The sequence below is a fragment of the Alligator sinensis genome, unplaced genomic scaffold (assembly GCF_000455745.1).
Source record: "Alligator sinensis unplaced genomic scaffold, ASM45574v1 scaffold391_1, whole genome shotgun sequence".
Classification (NCBI taxonomy): Eukaryota; Metazoa; Chordata; order Crocodylia; family Alligatoridae; genus Alligator; species Alligator sinensis.
The window spans coordinates 2,243,856-2,263,871 of NW_005841889.1; the positions used below are offsets into that span (position 1 = coordinate 2,243,856).

Sequence of the window (20,016 nt, forward strand, 5' to 3'; positions counted from 1 at the left end):
GAGAATGCGCTAGGAAGAAGAAGCAGTCCACAAGTGAAACTGGGACTGGGACCCAGAAAATCCTGCCACCCGAAAGAGGCCAGGTAGAGGGCCTCTGCAATGGCTCAGAGAAGGGCTACGAATTTAGATTTGCTCATCTGCTTGTTTAGTTTGTAGGATAAAGGGCTGTATTTACATTGAAAGGATGGACTGAAGGGCCCTGTTGGAGGAAAGGCAGCCTATAAGGCAGCAGGCTCGTTAACCTGCTTACAATCCTGTCATGAGAAAGACTGTCTTAAGGAATAGACGTATGATCATGCAGCATTAAAGCTGTGCCTCTTGATAAATAAATTATGAAGTTTTATCATTTATTATTTTCTTTGTTCATAGCAAAGCAGTTGACTGCTTGTTGAATTACTGATACAAATATTTTCACATTCAGAACACTTTAGAACGGATGCATATATTTATGAAACCCTCCACATTCCCACTGGATAATGTAATTTTGAGTTTTTGTGAAGTTGCAACATAAACCAGTGCAAACAGGTAGGGGTGTGCAAAACGGGCCCTATTCGATTTGGATTCGGCCCAAATCGGGGACAGTGATTTGACTCATTGATTCGGATCACTGTCCCTGATTTGATTCAGCTGAATCCGAATCTGAAGATTTGATGCTAATTCAGAGAATCAGCGATTCAGCCATAGACACAGCTTTAAGTGTTTTTTCCACATGCTTCGTGGTACCAGGCACAGCTCGTGAATGCTGCAATGCTGGTACGGATGGAGCATCCCACAAGAGCATGGGGGGCCCCCCCTGTGTGCTCAGCAGTGAATCCGTAAGTGGATCCGCCAGGGAGCGCACTTTTGGATCCACTTCTGGATCCGCTGGGGAGTACACGCTCCCCCCCCGTGCCTGGCTCAGCGATCCCCTGGCTTGGCACCTCCAGACCCAGGAGGCACCAGTTGCTGAGCTGGGTAGGGCACGGAGGCACCCCCCCATGCTCTCCCCAGTGTACCTAGAAGTTGACTGGAAGTGCTTCTGGTCCACTTCTGGATCTGCTGCCAAGCGCACTGGGGAACGCCCCCCCCCCCCCCCCTCGCTGTGGGAGGTCCTCCCGTGCTTCTGTGGGACCCTCCATGCACCCCAGCATTTCAGCATTCATGAGCCCCTGCTACCTAGAGGTATGTAGAAAAAACATTTAAAGCTGTATCTATGTCCAAATCGCCAAATCTTTCTGAATCTCTCCAAATTGATTTGGAGGGTTCCGATTTGATTCAGAGAGATTAAAGGGTCCTCTAATACGATTTGGATTCAGAAATTCAGCTACTGAATCAAGCCGAATTTCAGCCAAATCAAATCAGGGACTGAATCTTTGCACAGCCCTACAAACAGGCCTCTGCCAATCTCGGTGTTCAGTTTGTGAGTTCAGAGTACCTGGTCCCACAAGACTATAAGCTGTGGACTAGTTCTTCAGTTATCGTCTTTGCCACAATTCTTCAATGCAAACATGCCCTAAATAGGCCTTACCTAGTCCTGGGTCATTTTCATGCCTGACCTGAGATATCTTTGAGCAGAGTGGAGCCACAATAGTGGCTGCTATACTACACCTACATCCATGTGGCTGGCACCGTGGACATGACAAGCAAAAGGGAGTATGTCCAGAGGCCCCTATGCCCTGGTTATTTCTGGATGCTAGAATCACTCTTGCAGGCCTCAGGCTACAGGTGAATGTAAGTAAGTATTGGACTGTGTAGAAGCAAACTCTGTAAGAGCAACATGAATTTGAAAATGAGGCCCTTGCTATAAAGGATAAGCTGCTTCCCTACATCTCTGTTAGATTTCTGAAGAGTACATGTTTTGGCTGAGTTTCATGAAGGAGGAAGTTAATACAGAAAGCAAAAATGAGCTCAAGAAAAGCACCACCTATTTGTCAGCAATACCGCAGGTAGTTAAACATTTGGAAAAGTGTGGGAGCCTCCCCATGGGCCTTGTTGCACCTTGTACTGTAAGCCACACAAATGTTGATTGGCTTAGTGCTAGCTTGGAATCTACAGCAGTCGCATCTGAAAACTAAAAACTCTTTCTGGTGGTCTCCCACCTGCACAGCTGTGACTTGACACTAGGGCTAAGTACAGACAGTCAAAAAGCCCAAGGCTGAATTGATTCAGTCTTTGCAGGTTAGTCTAAGTTGTAGAGGTTGAACCGATATGCAAATGGACACATATTCACTCTTGATTCAGGAACTGCAACCACGGGCCTGCAGTGGCTCAAGCCAGAAGCCAGGGGGCCCTAAAGCAAACCTGACACCCACTGCCAAAGGGGAGGGAAGAAAGAAAGCCCTGGTGGAGCAGAGGGGGCATTGCCAGGGCCCAGCCCAAGCTCTGCCTGGGTCGGGGCGGGGGAGAAGGTAATGGCACTGAATTCATAAAAGCTTGAACAAGAATACTTCTTTCTCTGAAAAACTATAAACTGAAGAGCTATAAACACAGCCTGGGCTATGTTTGCTTACTTTTTCCCTGTGGTCTCTGGGACTTACAGTCCATTATCAGAGCAGCAAGACTCTCAGGGTTGCTCATCACTTCCTTTTCCTGCTTCCAGGTGCCTCTGGGATTTGTAGTCCACAATCGCAGCCAGCACTAAGTTTTGGCAGGGCAATTCTGTCCTTGGGAAAGGTGAGTTTAACCCCCCCTCCCTGGCTCTAGACCCCAGCTGGGGTTTGTCTGGGGACCAGTGAGGCCAGCCATCACTGTCCCAGCTAAGGAGCAGAGGGGTGGGGCAGAAAGCGCATCCCAGCCCTGGCCTTTAAAGCATGGTGGGATGCTGGGGGACTCTGATTTAACTTAAACCAGAAAGGTAGTGGTCTGAAGAGCAGAACTGGTGAGCTAGGACAGGCTTCTATCTCTGCTCTATGGGCAAGGGTGTAAGAGATGGGGAGGGAGGGGGCAGTAGGAACATGTAACTGTCAATGTCACCTGCCTCCTTTGGAGCCTGGTGCGGGTATAGGGGGTGTCCCGGTGGCTTCCAGAAGAGAAGAGCAGCTTCCAGCTGACAGGAGTCTGTTAAAACTCATTTATTAATCTAACTACAAGAAATGGCATAACTAGGAGAGGGCATTAGGGGCTCTGACTTTGGGGGTGGAGGGTATGAAAAAAGTGGCTACTACTGGCAGATGCCCCTTCATAGTCACAATCACAAGCCAGAAGTCATGGCTTTCACTTTGTCCCAGGCACCAGGGCACATCCCTACACTGCTGACTGCAGGTGTGGATTCCAGAAGAACCCTGCTGAGCTGAGGTGCATGTTAGGGCACTTGTACATATGACAGGGGTTTAGTCCCCTAAATTGAAATGGTGGTTTTTTAATTGTAGTGATTAAAGGCCACCATCTCAATTTAGGGACTTCCATCACTGTTATGGCAAGGGCCCCAGTTCTTTTTTTTTTTTTTTTAATGTGAACCCTGCCCATTTTTAATGTGAACCCTGCCCCCCTCTCCTGAAGCTGTGGGACAAGCTGCCAGTGGGCAGAATGGCCTCTGAGCTGCGGGGGGCCCAGTCCTTCCCTCTGCAGAGCCTGTGCCCTCAGGGCCACCCAGGCAGGCTGCTAGCAGGCCAGGGGCAGCCCCAGCTCAGAAGCCACCCAATACAATGTTTCTCCAAGTCCACCTAGGCTTCCAGCGCACCATGCACCATCCCCACCAACTTCTCCAGCTGCCAGCATACCCAGCCACCCTCCTGCTGCTTCCCCACACTGCCCCAGAGCAAGGCATCCCATTCACAGGTGGTGGGAAGGCAGCAGGGACAGTGTGCTGGGTGCTGCTCCCCAGGGAGGCTTGGGAAATAGTTGGATCTGGTGGGTACTGGCACTGCCACCATGGAGGGAACAACTGGGGCCCACCAGAGTTCAGGGGCCACTTAGCCCACTGGCAGCTCACATGGGCAGGCTCTGCTAGAAAAGAAAAAAGTGGTGTGGGGCCCAATCGTTTTGGGTTTGTTTTTTTTTTTTTTTGGGGGGGGGGGGGGGGGGTTGTGGATCCTGCCTGTGGCTGGGGGGCAAGCTGCCGGCAGGCTGAGTGGCCTCTGAGCTGTGGGGGTCCTGGTCCTTCCTTCTATGGTGGCAGCACCCCCTGGGGCCACCTGCATTGGCTGCTAGCAGGCTGGATGCTGCCCCAACTTGGAGGCAGCACCTGCCGGATCCAACTCCAAAAACGGGCAATTTTTGTCATATGTACAAGCGCCCTTACAAGCAGCTGAGCAATCTCTCACTGACCTGGGGTATGTCTACATTACATCCACAGTGATCTTGAGGACACCTCCAAGAACCAAGCTTGACTATCTTCTATTCTATCACTATTCAGAATTTAGAAAAAGCTGCAAGTTAAAAATTATTGCCACCCAAGGGTCTGTATTCACTAAAAAGTTTCTCACTAAAAAGATCTCCCAGATCTGACTGCCTGTGAGCAGGGTCACACCATAACATTTTAAATGCAATTTAAAACTGAAACTTAGCAGGCTTGTAAGTCTGTCTGCTAGTTTAAAGCCCCCTGGAATGGTTCAACAAGGTACCTGGAAAGTCAAGCACTATTTTGAACCAGTTCACCAAGTGTTCCATGACGCAGGTCTAGTCAGTCCTGTAGGCATCCCATACTGTATCACTTCTCAATGCTCCCCCTCCCCACCACTACAATTTGCTGTTCTGAAACCTAGCCAGAACCTTACTGACCCTTTTATTTCTCCCTTTTTTGGCACTTTTTATTAATGAGTTCCCTTGCACTACTTGTTCAGTAAAAGTTATCTTTCTAACAATCAGCTGTGTCCTCATTCCCTACTCAACCACTGTCCCTCATCATGCACCCCTCAGCCATTGGAACTCCAAAGCCATTGGTCCAAGCACTCCCCCACAAACCCAAGTCAGGCAAGCATGTTGCAGACTTCGGTCAACTGCAGGCCATTGAAATGTGCTGAACTCATGTTTAGGAGAGTAGGGAGAGCAGAAAAATGACAACCCAGCCACAGGTCACCCATGCCCTGAGGTGCCCAAAACATGGATGCAAGCACTTCTCTGCCATTTGCCCACTGTGAGTCATCCTGGGCTGGATATTCACTGCTTCCCACTGCCGCTGGAGTCACAGTGCATCATACAACTGTGAACCAGTATCTAGTCAATGACATTCAAGAGTGATTCAGTTGTTGTGTGTGTCCACACCTGCATTAGCTGTTATTGTTCCTACACTGTTTCAGTGTTCACCAATCTGTGAGGGTCTTGGTATACATTTACAGACCACAGTGCAGAGAGAAACTGAGATAGCTTCCAAATTCTGAAGCAGAAGAGCTACATTGCACAGCACTATATCCTGGGCACTCTGCTAGCTTGTGTATCTCCATGCTGCATTGCCTTACACTATGCAGGCAGTCCTTAGGGATCTTTCCCATTCAGTTGTGTCAAATGCAGAAAAACTTGTCTTAGTGTATCATTGAGGAGGAATTGAGAAGAACTGGAAGACTATTATCACGCAAGTGAATTTTGCCTAGATCCTGACTGTGAAGTAGGCAAATCACACTGGGTGTAGACCATGAGTGACTGGTGCCTCCTGAATCTGGGGGCCGGGTCACCCACAGAAGCCGCCAATGGTGGTGGCCCTGTCAGGGGGGGCACCAGCCCTACCAACAGCATCAGTGTTGGCTGTCAGGTGGGGCACTGGCCCCATTTTGGGAGGCACATGCACCCCCGTGCACCCCCTACCAGTCACCTATGGTGCAGACAGAAGTTATAGTTATTGTACCATCGGCCCCCTGAAAATGCTCTACAGCTATGCCATGACATGTGCATGGCTGCAGAGCACTTTAAAAGTGGCCAATCATGCAACAAATTACAGTGGAGAGCCTTAAGGAATTTGTGTTCCCTAGGGTCAGTTTGTCAGCATGATTGGGGCTGGGCTGCATTAACCCAGCCCTGCCCCCAGTCCTGTCTTCAGGAAGAGTGAAAAGAGGAAAGAGGGGTTGAGGAAGTTGTGGGCTGGGTTTTAGCCAGCCAGAGCTGGAGCAGGGGTGAGTGGATTACAGTCTCCCACTCCTGCCTTGTGGCTCCCCTGCCCGCCTCCTTCATTTCAGGCCAGGCAAACCCTAACCCACAGCTCCCCCCACCCCCCTCCCTTCCTGCAGACAGCAATGGAGTTGGGAGCAGAAGCAGGGCTGCATGAGCCCAGCCCTAATCATGGGACAGGAAGGCAGGCTCAATCCCTCCCAACCTAACAGGCAAACTTCTACAGGGGGGTCTAAACTTTTATAGGGGGGGCACTCTAACTCATGGCACTTTATGCAAAGCACCATGAGTTAGAGTGGGAACCTGCACATCTGTCAGAGCCCACTGGAACTCATGCTCTGATCCACAGCTGTAAGCCAAGTAAGTTAAGCCCTCAAAAATGGATTAAATTGGGTTTATGTGGATGCATCTACATGTGTGCTTTATTGTGCAGTAGACTAATTTACTGTGCAGTGAAGTGTCACTGTCTACACATGCACGGCAATTGGGCAAGTGCAGCCTAATTTACAGCACCATCATATAGTCCCATCAGATGCAGGTACTATCCAGTGATGGAGTAAATTACTGCACTTAAACACACATTTAGATAGTGACATTGGGATTAGTTTACTCTTGCTCAACTTGCACCAGAGTTTATTCAGTCACATTATGTGCATATGTAAACATGCCCTGTGTGATCCTAGTGGCTTTTAGGCTAAAACTCAGTGTTATGTGTTATTTGTTAGGTGCACTATTGACATACCTCAGCCTAAAATAGTCTGGGTAGGAATCTAACTTACAGCACTTTACATATCACATCTATAGTCAGCTCACAATTCACAGCAAACTAACTTGCATTCCTCTGCTTCTTTTTTCCTCATTCTAATTTCTGAATTCTAGAGCTGAGAAAATAGTTAGGTTCATTAGAGAAATTATTCATTGTGAATCATTTATCCACCCACAGGATATCTAGTGACAGATTGCAATTTCCTTGATTTTGCCGGTTATTTGAAAATATTCTTTGATTTTTGGTATTTTTTAGCTTATATGCATGAATAATAAAGAGTCCTCTTGCAGTATACAAGATGCTCTATATACCATTGAGGTTCATGTTGATTCACTGTAATTGGTCAGATAAATCTCACAATTTGTTCCAGTTTCTTCAGTGACTGAAGGCTATATCCAAAAAAGGACTAAGTATTTGAAGTACAACCTAGGTAGAATTTAGGTGCAAACCACAAAATTCCTCCCTAGCCACTTAAGTATCTGAGAGCCTGCAGGCAACTACATTTCCAACAGTATAATCACTAAGGATCCTAAAGTTCTAGTGCCACACACACATGTTCAGAAGCACTGCATCTTGGCAGAGCTGAGCACTGTGGCACCTATATTCCTCCTAATGCCCCTTGGGTTCACAAATGAATTGTTCCTGAGTCTAGGTACTCTTATGGGCTTAATCCTGTCAGTGCGTTCAGAGAATGTATAACACACACTAACAGTAATGAGCTGAGCACAGCAACCACTTCCATTTAAAAACTGGCTGAGAAATGAGGAGATGAAAGCGGAAGGGTGCTGGTGCTTTCCTGTAATAAAGGAGTGATTAGAACATTTGCCTAAGATGTAGGAGACCTGTTCAAGATTTTTCAGTCAGGTGATCAGTCACCTAACACACAGGCATGGCAATGATCAGCTTTGTCACACCTGTACCCCTGGGTGGACCTGGGCCTGAGGATATCAGCTTCTGTAACATTGTGGCAAATGTCAAGTCCAAGTCTATAGATGGTCTATACATACATGCATCCTTGGCATTTTCTTTCTGCAAAACTTGGTAGATTATGCTTGAGCACATAGTTAGTCATGTAAAGTATACATCTAAGCAGCATAAACATGGCAGACATGAGATGGTTTAATAATGTGAGGCAATGCTCCTGGGGACTTGTATGTAGTATTAACCCAACTGTATTTCTGAATTTCTACTCCTATGGCACCTTGGAGATTGGCACTGTTTATTCTTGCCCTGATTCACTGCTGACTTCTACACTGCCTCATCTGAAAAACTGGTTAGGTTCATTCTAATTGATGTATTTACACTGTAAAGCACATGCTTAATAACCACCCGAATGCCCTTTGAAAGGCTGTTGTTTTCCATATGCTTACCAGAGGTGCTAACTATACTGTAACATTTAATACATACAAAATATACTGAACATAAGAAATAAACAATAGACTTCCATGGGGACATTAGACAAGAACTGCATAACTGAGTTATAAAACAACACACAATTTTGGGATTGTGGGTTCAGCCATCTGTTTTTGCCTTTGCTTTTTTTCTTGAAGCAAAATCTCACAGGATGGCAGAATCAGGACCTTTATTATTTGGTTTTATAAGTATGTAAAGTGCCTTTAACTCCCAATCTTTACATCTATCCCTTTTCCTTATACTGTTATCATCATTTCTGGAAGATAAAATACGAACTGGACAATCTGATCCTATTATCTGACTCAGACAGACTATATATTTAGGGTCAGATTTTGGCTTTAGTCTCTACCCTGTGATAGAGAGAATGCAAAACAGTTACACTGCTATGACAGCCAATGAAATAATTTTAACCGTCTCAGGAAGAATTTTTCCTTGAGCTACAGAAAAGTGAATGGCAGAACAGCAGCTCTATGACCCTTAGCATTCTCCCAATAAAGACTGTTCTTCAACCATAGGCAGGAATGAGGGAGACGAGATCCTTGTGTTTACCCAAATCCCTTAGGTACCTGTACAGGGATAAGCATAAATCAGTCCTTATCTGTACTAGCTTAAAGCAGTCTTGTGCTTGACAACTGACTTTGTGAGAGACATGAATAGTACCAGTGTTTTAAAAAGGTAATGCAAATGCAAGACTTTTGATTGGGTGTATTATTGGAAAATGGTGTGTTCTTGTCTAACTTTTGTCCATGAATTCTTTCTAAAGTTTGCTACTTGAGGAAATATTTAGAACACATCCTCCACTGTCAGGTTGCATACTAAAATTTTTTTTTTTCCTAGGGATAAGTACTCCTATGTTAGTTCTCTATTTTTAAAATATCTATGAATTTAAAATGCTGAATCACATTTTAATCAATGACTTCTTAAATAGACACTATTTACATGGATCATAAGGAAATACTCACCTTCAGAAATGGCTAGATGTAAAACAAAAGATCTCCCCAATCATCAGTCCCATCCCCGGGTACAATATCTAAACACATCAAACATGCAGTGCACAAGAGAGATGCAGTAGAGAAATACGACGGGGTAGATGGCCACAGAACCAGACAGGAGTGCAAAGAGAATGAATGAATATTTTAAAACATCAAACAGAGATCAAAACAGGAAATAGATCTAAATGTACACAGCATAACTCAGCACTACAGGAAGCATCATTAATATAAGGACAAAGTATGTTAAGACATGAGTCAGAGTCAACCTCTAAAATCTGTGTGCACAGCCATATTTTTGAGTAAATTGGTGTTATATTTTGCACTGTTAGAGTTTGGTCAGACTTAGTATAATTTGATTAATCTGCTTATAGGTTTATCTTGTTGCAGGTTTCATGTGGCATTTTGCCGAAGATAAAAAGCAAAGCTGAGGGCTCCTTTGATAAGAAGAAAAATAACCTGTCCTACATATATGCCTGATTCAGAATGAAAAATATAAACTTTTCATCAATAAATACTAGCAAGTCCATAGGATTTTGCAACATGTACATGTTTTACATTCTTTTACACATAAAACCAGGCAGGCTTAAGGTGAACATATAACATGTTTAAAATAAAGGGACAATGCCACCTACTTGCAATCTCATTTTTCTTACATATAGAAATCATAGACACATGGGAGGTAAGGGTGTTCACCTGTGTGCTTTGGGGTAAACCCTGCCTCTGCCTCCGATGTCACTAAGACCTAACTGCTGCTGAGCCAATACAGTCACACACAGTGGAAAGAACTGAATTTGAGAAGGCTCACATCATGTGTGCTGCAGAAGACCTAGGACTACAAAATCAAAAGATGGGTGGGTAGGGGCTTGTGTGAGGAATGGATCAACCACTGCATTGGTTACTTCACCTCTGTGCAGTAGTGTAGGCATGCCTGACACTGACTGCAGCTACATAGCAGTTCTTTATCTCATCAAGCCATCCTGCACCAAATCTGCCTAACTGAGCTAGCAGCAGGGAATAATATTTAGTTGTCATGTGGGCTGAGACAAATACAGTGCAATTGCAGAAAGCACGGTTAATTTTTTTTACTTTAGCTTCATTTTATCTGGCCTACCCACCAAAACCTTACCTATCAAAGCAAAAATAAATTATAATAAGGGTCCCAATGTATTTAAAATGTCAGTGAGCTTTATAAAATGTTTAAACCAATATTATTATTTCAAACCTTAGCTGTAAGTCTCACTCCTAGGCTTCATTAGGAGTAAAAAACATGTGGGTCATAATATAAAATGTAATATCATTTTTCAAATTAAAAAAAAATCACAAGAACTAGTGATTCATTTGAGTCCAGCAGCAGAAAAGGGGAATATTTAATCACTTGCTGCCACAGCACAACTTCGCATAATAGGAAGAAAATTAATTGCAGCTAATGGTCTTTTAAAGGCCCAGGGGAGGAAAACACTGAAAGCCTGATCCTGCACTGACTTTAGTGCAAACTCTGGTGGCACAGAAATGGTAGGTGATGGCACTGAAAGTTTTCATGTTAGTTATGCAGCAGCTCACCACCTCTTTCCCCTTCTTTCTTCCCATTTTTAATTCTTTTCCCCAGGGAGACTGCAACATAAAAACTAAGTCCAGTTTTGCACAGACCTACACACTTGTCACTGGATAAATGTAGTCACAGGACTATGGATAAATATTAAAGCTTTGTAAGATGGCAGCCTGAGTCAGACAATCACCATCATCTTCTTTACTCTTTCTGTTCCTTTCTTCCCATTCGTCCTCCAAAAAGGATTGTCATAATGAAGTAAGGCATCACTTTCCCTATTATCCTTAATGAACTGTGAGTGTATAAACAAGCTTGTGATTTTTATAATTATATTTTAAAACCAGTTAGGTTTTAAAACCCCAATAGGGCCTTACAAAATTGATTTTATGAAGGGCACTGGGATATTATTGCAGTAAAATACTCCCTAATATTTCAAGTGTCTAAAGCACAACATAGAAGACTGGGAATAGGGAGGTGCACATAAGCAGCAGTTTGATGACACCACACTACCATTTTTTCCTAATGGTCTTGCTTCCATTAAGAGGAGTTTTGTCACTGGTACCATCTGGCTCATATTTACAAGGATGGCATTGTTCCAAACCACAAAATATTGTTTAACTCTGAGTTAACTCTATATGAATTGATATAATGCACATCGGTATCTAACTTTTCCAAACAGGTTCAAATATCTCCGGCATCTTTTCCTTTACTCTTGATGATAAATTATCTTTATCATAAGCCATATACTTATAACTATACAGATAAAAGCAAACAGTTCTTGGCTAAAGTCTGTTTGGCTTGGAGGCAACAAATTGCCTATGACTAATTTATAACTGAAAGGTATATTACACAGACAGCTGACTGTAGATAAGTGCAGATTCTCAATCCTCCTGGTTGCCTTAAACTCCCATTTAAATCAGTCAGAGCTCCAGTTCACAATGCTACAGGTTATCACATAATCCAGACATATTCTGTCTATGATCTAGAACCTGAAGCACACAATAAAACTCTTTGCAGTGCATGACCAGTAAATATAAAGCTGTGTTTAATTTAAACAAAAACACATTTAGACTTTCAGAGTGGGATATACCTTGGAGGGAGTGTGTGGATTATAGGTGCATCTAACTCTATGTGCAAAATAATGTATCCAACTACTGGAAATATTTTTACAATTAGGTGATTAGTGCCTCATTCAACTAACAGTTTTGGCAAGCACTCTAAACACAGGATGTCACAGACAGATACAGACACAGGATCACAAGAGTCAGTCAAAAGAGCAAACATTGGTAGGGTGACAAGAATTTCAAACACATGCAAAGAAAGCTGTCACGGAGAAGCTGAGTAAATGCATAAGCCATCTTAGAAGCTGCAGTAGAATTCAACTGCTAGTGCTTACCCACTAAGTACACCAAGAACCAGGTTAAGTACGAAAAATGAGCCAAGGATGATAAGACTAACAAAATAGATCCATGGCCATTCACATCCTATTGCATCATTTACCTGTAAAATGTAAGGAAATAAGTTATGATTTAGCCATTCATTAAATAGCAGAGTCCTTTTTTACAGCTGCCAGATCACGTAGGTGTTCATTATTTCAACACAAACTTTCCTTTCAGAACCTCATCTATAACAATTAGCTTCTCTTCACCCTCTACATTTTTTCTCATTCGCCTATTAGGAAAAAAGAAAATAGTTACCTTTCTGAATGCTGAGAAATGTATAAAATCTGTTCAGCATTTGTCTTAGTTAATTTTTATTACAAGGAGACTTATATTTAATTTCTGTACTCATCTCATCAACCTACAGATCAGATTCTAAGTCCTACAACAGAAGATAAGCTTTAAACTGTCACCTTTATATGAATGGAAAGACATTTGTAAGTTTCATTATAATTAAACCTCAATTTAGTTATGAACAGGAAGAATATAGGCAGGTAATTCTTTTTTTCTAAATAAATATCTGATTTTGATAACTGCACATTATTTTTCAGGGGCCATGTTTCAGCTGTTTTAAGCTGTTTCTGTTCCAGCTTTATGGCATTTTTACACAGCAGGAAGAAAGAAAGCTTTTTTAAACTATGTCAACACTGAATGATTGATATGTCACCTGCATAATCTGACCTGTGTGTTCATGGCAACTGAATTCAGGACTCTGCTTTCATGATGAAAAAGGTGTATGCTTACCCGCTCAATACACCAAGAACAAGATTTAGTACGAAAAATGACCCAAAGATGACGAGACTGACAAAATACACCCATGGCAATTCAAATCCCATAGCATCATTCATCTGTAAGAAATAAGATGATCTTATAGAAGTAGATTACTATAGTATGTAACAAGGAAGAATCAGAGAAAAAGAAATGCAAGTGAGATAGTGTTGTACACATTCCCCTTCACATTCATCAGAGACCAACAGGAAGAGGAGTAAAGCACTAACCACATTCATGTCACATTCCCAGCACACACTGAAAAGAAAGAGTGAATATTTCGTAGCTTTTCAAATCAAAACGATGGTACCAAATATATAAAGGTAGCAAGCAGTAATTTCGTTCTTTAAGGTTTAACATATGATTCCAATTTGCACATTATTTCTTCTAACTATAAAATACAGTGAAACAAAGTAAAAATGTATTGAGAATATTTGGGAATTTTTTCTCTTTAATGTCAGCATACGTCTTACCTATAGCTACTCAGAAATTTCTTTAACAAAATACATACAAAAAGGCAAAACATATACATTTCAATAATATAATTTTCCCAATATTTTTTCTGTGGCACGAAGTTCCAATACACTCTTACCACAATACTGTAATTATAGGAAGAGAATATTTTGTTTTAATGCATTTTTTAAAACACATTTTCGGCCAGATTTAGAAGAATACTGGGAACATGGAAACATTTCTGAAAGGATTTTCAACAAAAATGGCATGAAACTCAACATTATAAAAGGCAAACAGTTGGGGTTTTTTTAAACTAAGGTTAAATTATTTGAATTCTGCATATCCTATTTATGTTCTTACATCCCCTTTTCTATAAACATTATTTTCCTTTCTGTATTTTTGGGAAACCTCATCACATCCATCTCAAAGATGGAATCAAGAAACTTATCCACTAAAATCCAGAAAGGTCTATTCCAAAGGGAAAAAAAGGACACACATAAACACAGGGAAATGGTTTTCATGCTAGGCATTAAGGAGCAAAAAAACCTTCCTAACAATTTATTACCAGTCACTGCTGCTTATATTTCAAAAGAGGAAAATAAGTTCAATGGTTCTGGCTTTCTTTTCACGTTGTAAGCTCACAATTCTGACATTTTGGAATTAATTTCCACCCAGAAAAATCCCACCAGTGTCAATGAGAATTTTGCCTGAACTATAGGACCCAGCACTTCATGGTGAAACAAACATTAGGCAAGCCTTTCTATGCTGTTATTGAAGGATGTGAGCCATGTGCACACGTGTTCATGATTTTGGTGCTTATGGATATATGCTGTGCTGACTTCCCTTCCCAGGTTTGCTGATGCAGGGATGTACAACACACAGCCTGTAGGCCACATGCAGCACACCAGGATGATCACTGTGGTCTGCCATCATTCTTTATTAAATCACTTCATTAAACACATAATGGATTTGAAAAGGAGAAGAGCAAGCACAGTGAGGTGATTCATTAATCTGAGTCTACCTCTGCATGTACAATCCAGTTTCCCACTTGCAAATTAGCTTATCAACAAGTGGAGTGGATTTCACTTGTGATAGCCCTCCAGTGAGACGCATACCAAAATCAATTGCTCCCAGTAAAGTTTGAGATATGCAGCCCTGGGTTCAAGCACTCTCACCTAGGCCTTAGTATCCCTGTCATAAAATACAGGAGTCTTTTTTAAACACAGAAACAAAGTCATATCATATTTATTCCTTATTTTCTTTCTTTTGTTCATGCGGGTCAACCCCTGAGGCCTCCATGGGTGTCCCTGCTGGCAGAACTGTAAATATGTAAATAGTAGACTATGTAAATAGTCCTAATGTTCGTTGTGGGTTTTTTGTGTGTGTTGTTTTTTAGTCTAGAGTGTACGGGCAGGCCTTGCAGGCCATGAGCCCAGGCCTTGTCCATGAGGCCCAGATCTTCGGGCCAACCTGTACATGCTCTCTACTGGCCCTGATTTGTCACCCTCCCTGGAATAAATGCCTCTTAAAAGTCAAAGTCTTTCTTTCTTTCTTTCTTTCTTTCTTTCTTTGGCAGCTTCTTACCAAGTCTCCACTTCTTCAGGGTAAAAAGCTTTCTCAAACTTGGTTAGGGTTAAGGATGTGCATAAGTCTTTGCAGGATTTGGTCCTTGGACAGTTTTCCTTGCTAATACTCAGTTGACTGGAACAAGGTCAGTCAATGGCTATTAATTTTTGTTTCTCGTAAAAAAACCCACCCTAATTAACTTTATTTCCATTATGATTAAAATGGCAATATATGGTTTTATGTCTGGTGTATCTTTCAGAAACAAGCTGACCATACATCATTTTTGTGTTAAAAATGTTTAATGTAACTGAACAGAACTTATGTAAAATCACTAGAAAAACTAAATGAAGGAAAACTTTTTAAAAGTATGTTTGGTTATTGAAATATTGTAATACAGCACTATTTTGGTTAACTGAATCTATTCCTATGAACCTTGACAAAGTACCAAGGGACAAGTCATGCTCTGCTCTTGGTATTCCTTAGGAAAGAGAAAAGTAGTAGCTTTATAAGGGTGGAGTGACCAGGGAAGCAACCCTGGGTGCTGATTTTTGTAGGGGTCAGAATAAGAACAGACTCCACCATGGTTGCCCAGCCGTACTGCTGCCAGTGCTGCCCAGGCACCAAGCTACCCTGTTATACCTCTGGAAAAAAGCAGTGTGCAAACACCACTTGAAAACACAAAGGTAATCTCACATGCCCTTCTCATGAAGAAGGTGTGGTAGCCAAACTGAGAGACTAGTCTGATTTTTCTTTGTAGAGAAGAGGACAACAGGAACGTAAGCCCTTTCAAACTCCTACCAGAGGATTTACATGCTGTACTTGATGGCTGTTTAAGCAACATGTATTTCTGCTAACTTTTCTCTCAGTATCTGCCAGATGCCTATGGTCAGTAGGATTCGTGCTTTTTGACATCTTTTATGTTTTCTCACTTCTTAGACACATGCCGTTTGCTTGCTGGACAAGCATCCACTACATTTGATGAACTCTAACCACAAGGAAAGCTTCACAGGTAAGTAAGAATAGAGTCCTGTATAGGCTTCACTCCTCCCCACCCCCACCCCCATTTAATTTTGGTGCCCTTTTTCTTTTCTTTTCTTTTCTTTTTCTTTGGTGCCCTTTTTCTTTGGTTCACTACCCTATGACATGCAGCTGGAAAAATCATCTGGCCTTCAAACTTCTAGAAAACCCCTTCACATTAGATGGATGTGATTTTAAAGCTCAGTATTTTGTAACCATCCAGAGCTACCATTACTGTCATGGGAAAATTGGAAATTGCACCAATCCAGTGTTACATGCTTGTTTCTGCTTTTGGCAGGTGAAGGACTAACCCAAATTAAAAGTGTTCCTAGTACCTTTTGCATTTTGGTGCTGGTTTAAGACTGATTTTGACACATACTAGACTTTGGATTAATGTAATAAGCCATACCATTTATACATATACTCCCTCAAAAGAACAGCTCCTGATGCAGTAATGCCAGTTGGATCCCATCGCCTGCGGGTTCAACCTGACAGTGAGGGTGGTCCAGATGACAGGGACAGTCATGGGGCCAGAAAGAGAACAAGGGAAAGGAACTGTGACCCTGTGGACTAATGGGATGGACAGTGTCCTTGGAGGGAAGGAATCCTGGGTTCTAGCTCCTACTCACATTCATTTTATCCATGAGTTTGTACTGTATAATGCAGCAGTTCCCAATCTGTGGTACGCATACCACCAGTGGTGCACCAACAACCTGTCAGTGGTACATGTTAACAGATTTATTATAATTACTTTATATGACAACAATTTGCTGGTGGTACTTAAGGTTGTGTCGTTTTAAATTGGTGGTGGAACACAATCTGTCAGAGTTTGGGAACCACTGGTATAATGTATAATCAGTACAAGAAGCAAACTGAAGGGAGTGTGACTTATAGCCTAATAGCTAGGGACACTCAGCTATACAGTAGGAGTCCTGGATTCCAGTCCCAGCTGCCAGGAGTCTTCATGTGCTTGGCATCAAAGAGTTCTTGGATAAAATGGATAAGTAACAACAGGAGGAGGGACCAGGACTCCCCCATTGTCTTCTGGTATGACTCATCCATGACTCTGTATCCCTTTCAGCTTAGTGGCCCAACCTCCAAGGACAGAAAGGAAAATGTTTGCAGCTCTACCAAACTCACTTAGGGTGAGAGAAACATTGAGCCCAACTCCTCTTATTTCCTATGCAAGTACTTAAAAAACTGAGCTACATGCAAAAACTGTTCATGGTCCTTTGGGGGACTTTCACAGTTTATATACTTTCCCAGATGGAAATAGATAAGGATAGTAAGTAGAATTAGATGCCCAGGTGGCTGCATTAGATTGCATCTGAACATGGTCAAGTCTAGTTGCATAAAGGATTTTTTAGGCTACAATGGAGGTACATAAGAAATCTAGACCCTCTCGTGGCATTTCTACTATTACATAGGGAGAAATAGGATGACATTTAGTAACTAAAGTAGCTAAAGACTATCTAAGTGTCCTGTGAGGTGAAATACAATTCAAGCTTCACCCTCCAGAAATAATGCTTTGCAATCCAAACTACTGCCTTAGCCAAAGTCCACAGCAAAGAAGGTTTCTAAGAATTCAAGTGCCAAATCACAGAAAATTAGGACTGGAAGGGACCTCAGGAGATCATTTAGTCCAACCCCCTGCTCAAAGCAGGAACGTGTCAAACTAGATCATCCCAGCCAACACTTTGTCTAGCCAGGTCTTAAAAACCTCCAAGGATGGAGAGTCCACCACCTCTCTGGGGAACTGTAACAGGAAACCCTAACCCTGTTACTAAGAGACAGGGTGGTCCCTTTAAGTCCAGAACCTTCGAGTCATGGCTGGCTGGTCAAGTAGGGATTAAGGCTTGAGCCCTGCCAGCCAGTCAGGTGACAGGGAGAGGAAGGCCAGGACCCTACAAATGGCAAGTAGAGAAGGCTAGAGGGGCAACAAGGAGGCGAACTCCCAATAACCATGGTGCCGTGGCTGCAGTCTCTGTCAGAAGACTACGCCATGCCCTGAGCCATCCTCATGATCATCTAAAGTAAGCAGGCATGTTGCCTTTCTTGTTTTTCCATTATATTGCCTTAGAAGCCTATGTTTTGTGTTGAATGTTAAGACCGGTGGTTTGGGTGAGGCTATTCGGGGAAGAAGGAGGCCTCATTGGGGGGCCCATTGCAGTGTGGGAACCCCAGCATCAGAGAGGGCACAATATTCAGGGGTCTGCTGACCCCAGCGCCAGAGAGGGCGCAGTATTCGGGGGTAAGCTGACCCTAGCACCAGAGAGGGCGCAGTATTCGGGGGTAAGCTGACCCTAGCACCAGGGGTGAGCTGACCCCAGTGCCAGAGAGGGAGCAATATTTGGGGGTGAGCAGACCCCAGCTCCACAGAGGGCGCAGGAGCCCGAGTGAGGGGTTTTTTTTGAGAGCTAGAGCCTGGGAGTCAAACCCTGATTAGTGGGTTGGGTTTTTTTTGACTGACAGGCCTAGCTAGAGTGAAAAGGGGTAGGCCCACAGCGGCCAAGACCCCAGCATAAAGAGAAATTTACAAATACCATCTGCGAGGCTTGGGCTGTGATGTAGGGGAGGAACAGAGCCACAGATAGCACCCCCTGGCATCAGGGCATATAATGGGTAGCCTCCCCCTTAATTAAACAACAATTAATTAGCAACAAGGTGTGGCAGGAAAGAAGGCAGGCAGTTGGCCCCAACAGGTGGGCAGGGCCACCAGTAGATGGACCCCGAGCAGGCTCCCCCTGTTACAGTAACTTATTCTAATGTTGTACTACCCTCCTAGTAACAAAGTTCTTCCTAATATCTAACCTAAACTTCCCTTGCTGCAACTTGAGACCGTTGCTCCTTGTTCTATCATCTGCCATGACTGAAAACAGTCCAGCTCCATCCTCTTTGGAACCCCCCTTCAGGTAGTTGAAGGCTGCTATTAAACCCCCCTCATCAGGAGTTGTAGCAAAGGAACATAAGAAGGCCTAATTTTTCCACAAAGACCACTATATATCAGAACCAGACTGCATCTGTTTCTTGGACCAAAGGCTAAGTACAATCAAAAAGTCCAAGGCTGAATCGATTCAATCTTTGCAGGTTAGTCTAAGCTGCCTAGCTTGAACTGATAATCAAGTGAACAAACATTCACTTTTGATTCCAAAAATGCAGCCACATGCCTGCAGTGGCCCAGGCCAGAAGCTGGGGGACACTAAAGCATGCCTCCCTGCTCGACTGGAGCAGATAGCTTGGGCCAAGGCTAGCCTGCCCACTCTGCAATGGGAGTTTTGTGGGGAAGCTGCAAAGCATCCTGGGATGCTGGGGGACTGTAAGTTAACTTGAAACTGTAGGAGATCTGGGACAGAAGTTCAATAAATCAATTTAATCTAAATCAGTTAAGTCTGATACTATATTCATCCACGTTTATCTTAAACTGGTTTTGACCATTTTGAAAATGGTTTATGTGCACTGAACTTCTGTTGTGTTACACATTTGAACCAGTTTCCAATCACTTATACTAGTTCATGTATCATTTCTGTCCCTAGCCAAAAAGCCTTGTATGCTGCCATAATGGATTGTAAAGCCACCAAGTGGGTCACCACGCAGATCTTTACAAAGCTGTAAAAAATAGATTTGCAACATTTTTCCATTTTGGGTGAGAATTCTTCCGAGGTAGGCAAATCTTAATCTAATCTTTTTCATGTGGATTATATAGGGGCTTTGTAAGTGCCTGTTGCTCACTCTTCTTTTTTCCCCATCTCAGCTCAGGGAGATCTCATTGTGATTCATTTTCTGACAAAACTGGATCAGGGAACATTAAGGACAAAAGGAACATTGTTTCATACCAGTCAATTTTGTCTCATGCTAATAACAGATCTGTCAGGACAGGGCTGCATAATCTTTGTTTACATCAGTGCTTGTCAGCCATTACTCTTTTGGACATTGTTGCCACATTTTGGCTACACCCTGATATTTTCCTGCCATTCACATGGGTATGTATTCCATTTTTACACAGTTTATTTATAAAACTTAAAGTTGAATGATTCCTGC

General features: G+C 42.9%; 1 protein-coding gene across 1 annotated transcript in view; it reads right to left on the reverse strand.

Annotated features, from left to right (window-relative positions):
* CACNA1D (calcium voltage-gated channel subunit alpha1 D) overlaps positions 1-20,016 on the reverse strand; it is a 423,598-nt gene that overhangs the window by 205,553 nt on the left and 198,029 nt on the right. Inside the window, exon 8 of the mRNA XM_025197108.1 lies at positions 12,919-13,022. Within this exon, the coding sequence (XP_025052893.1) occupies positions 12,919-13,022 (104 nt within the window). The remainder of the gene's footprint in view (positions 1-12,918; positions 13,023-20,016) is intronic.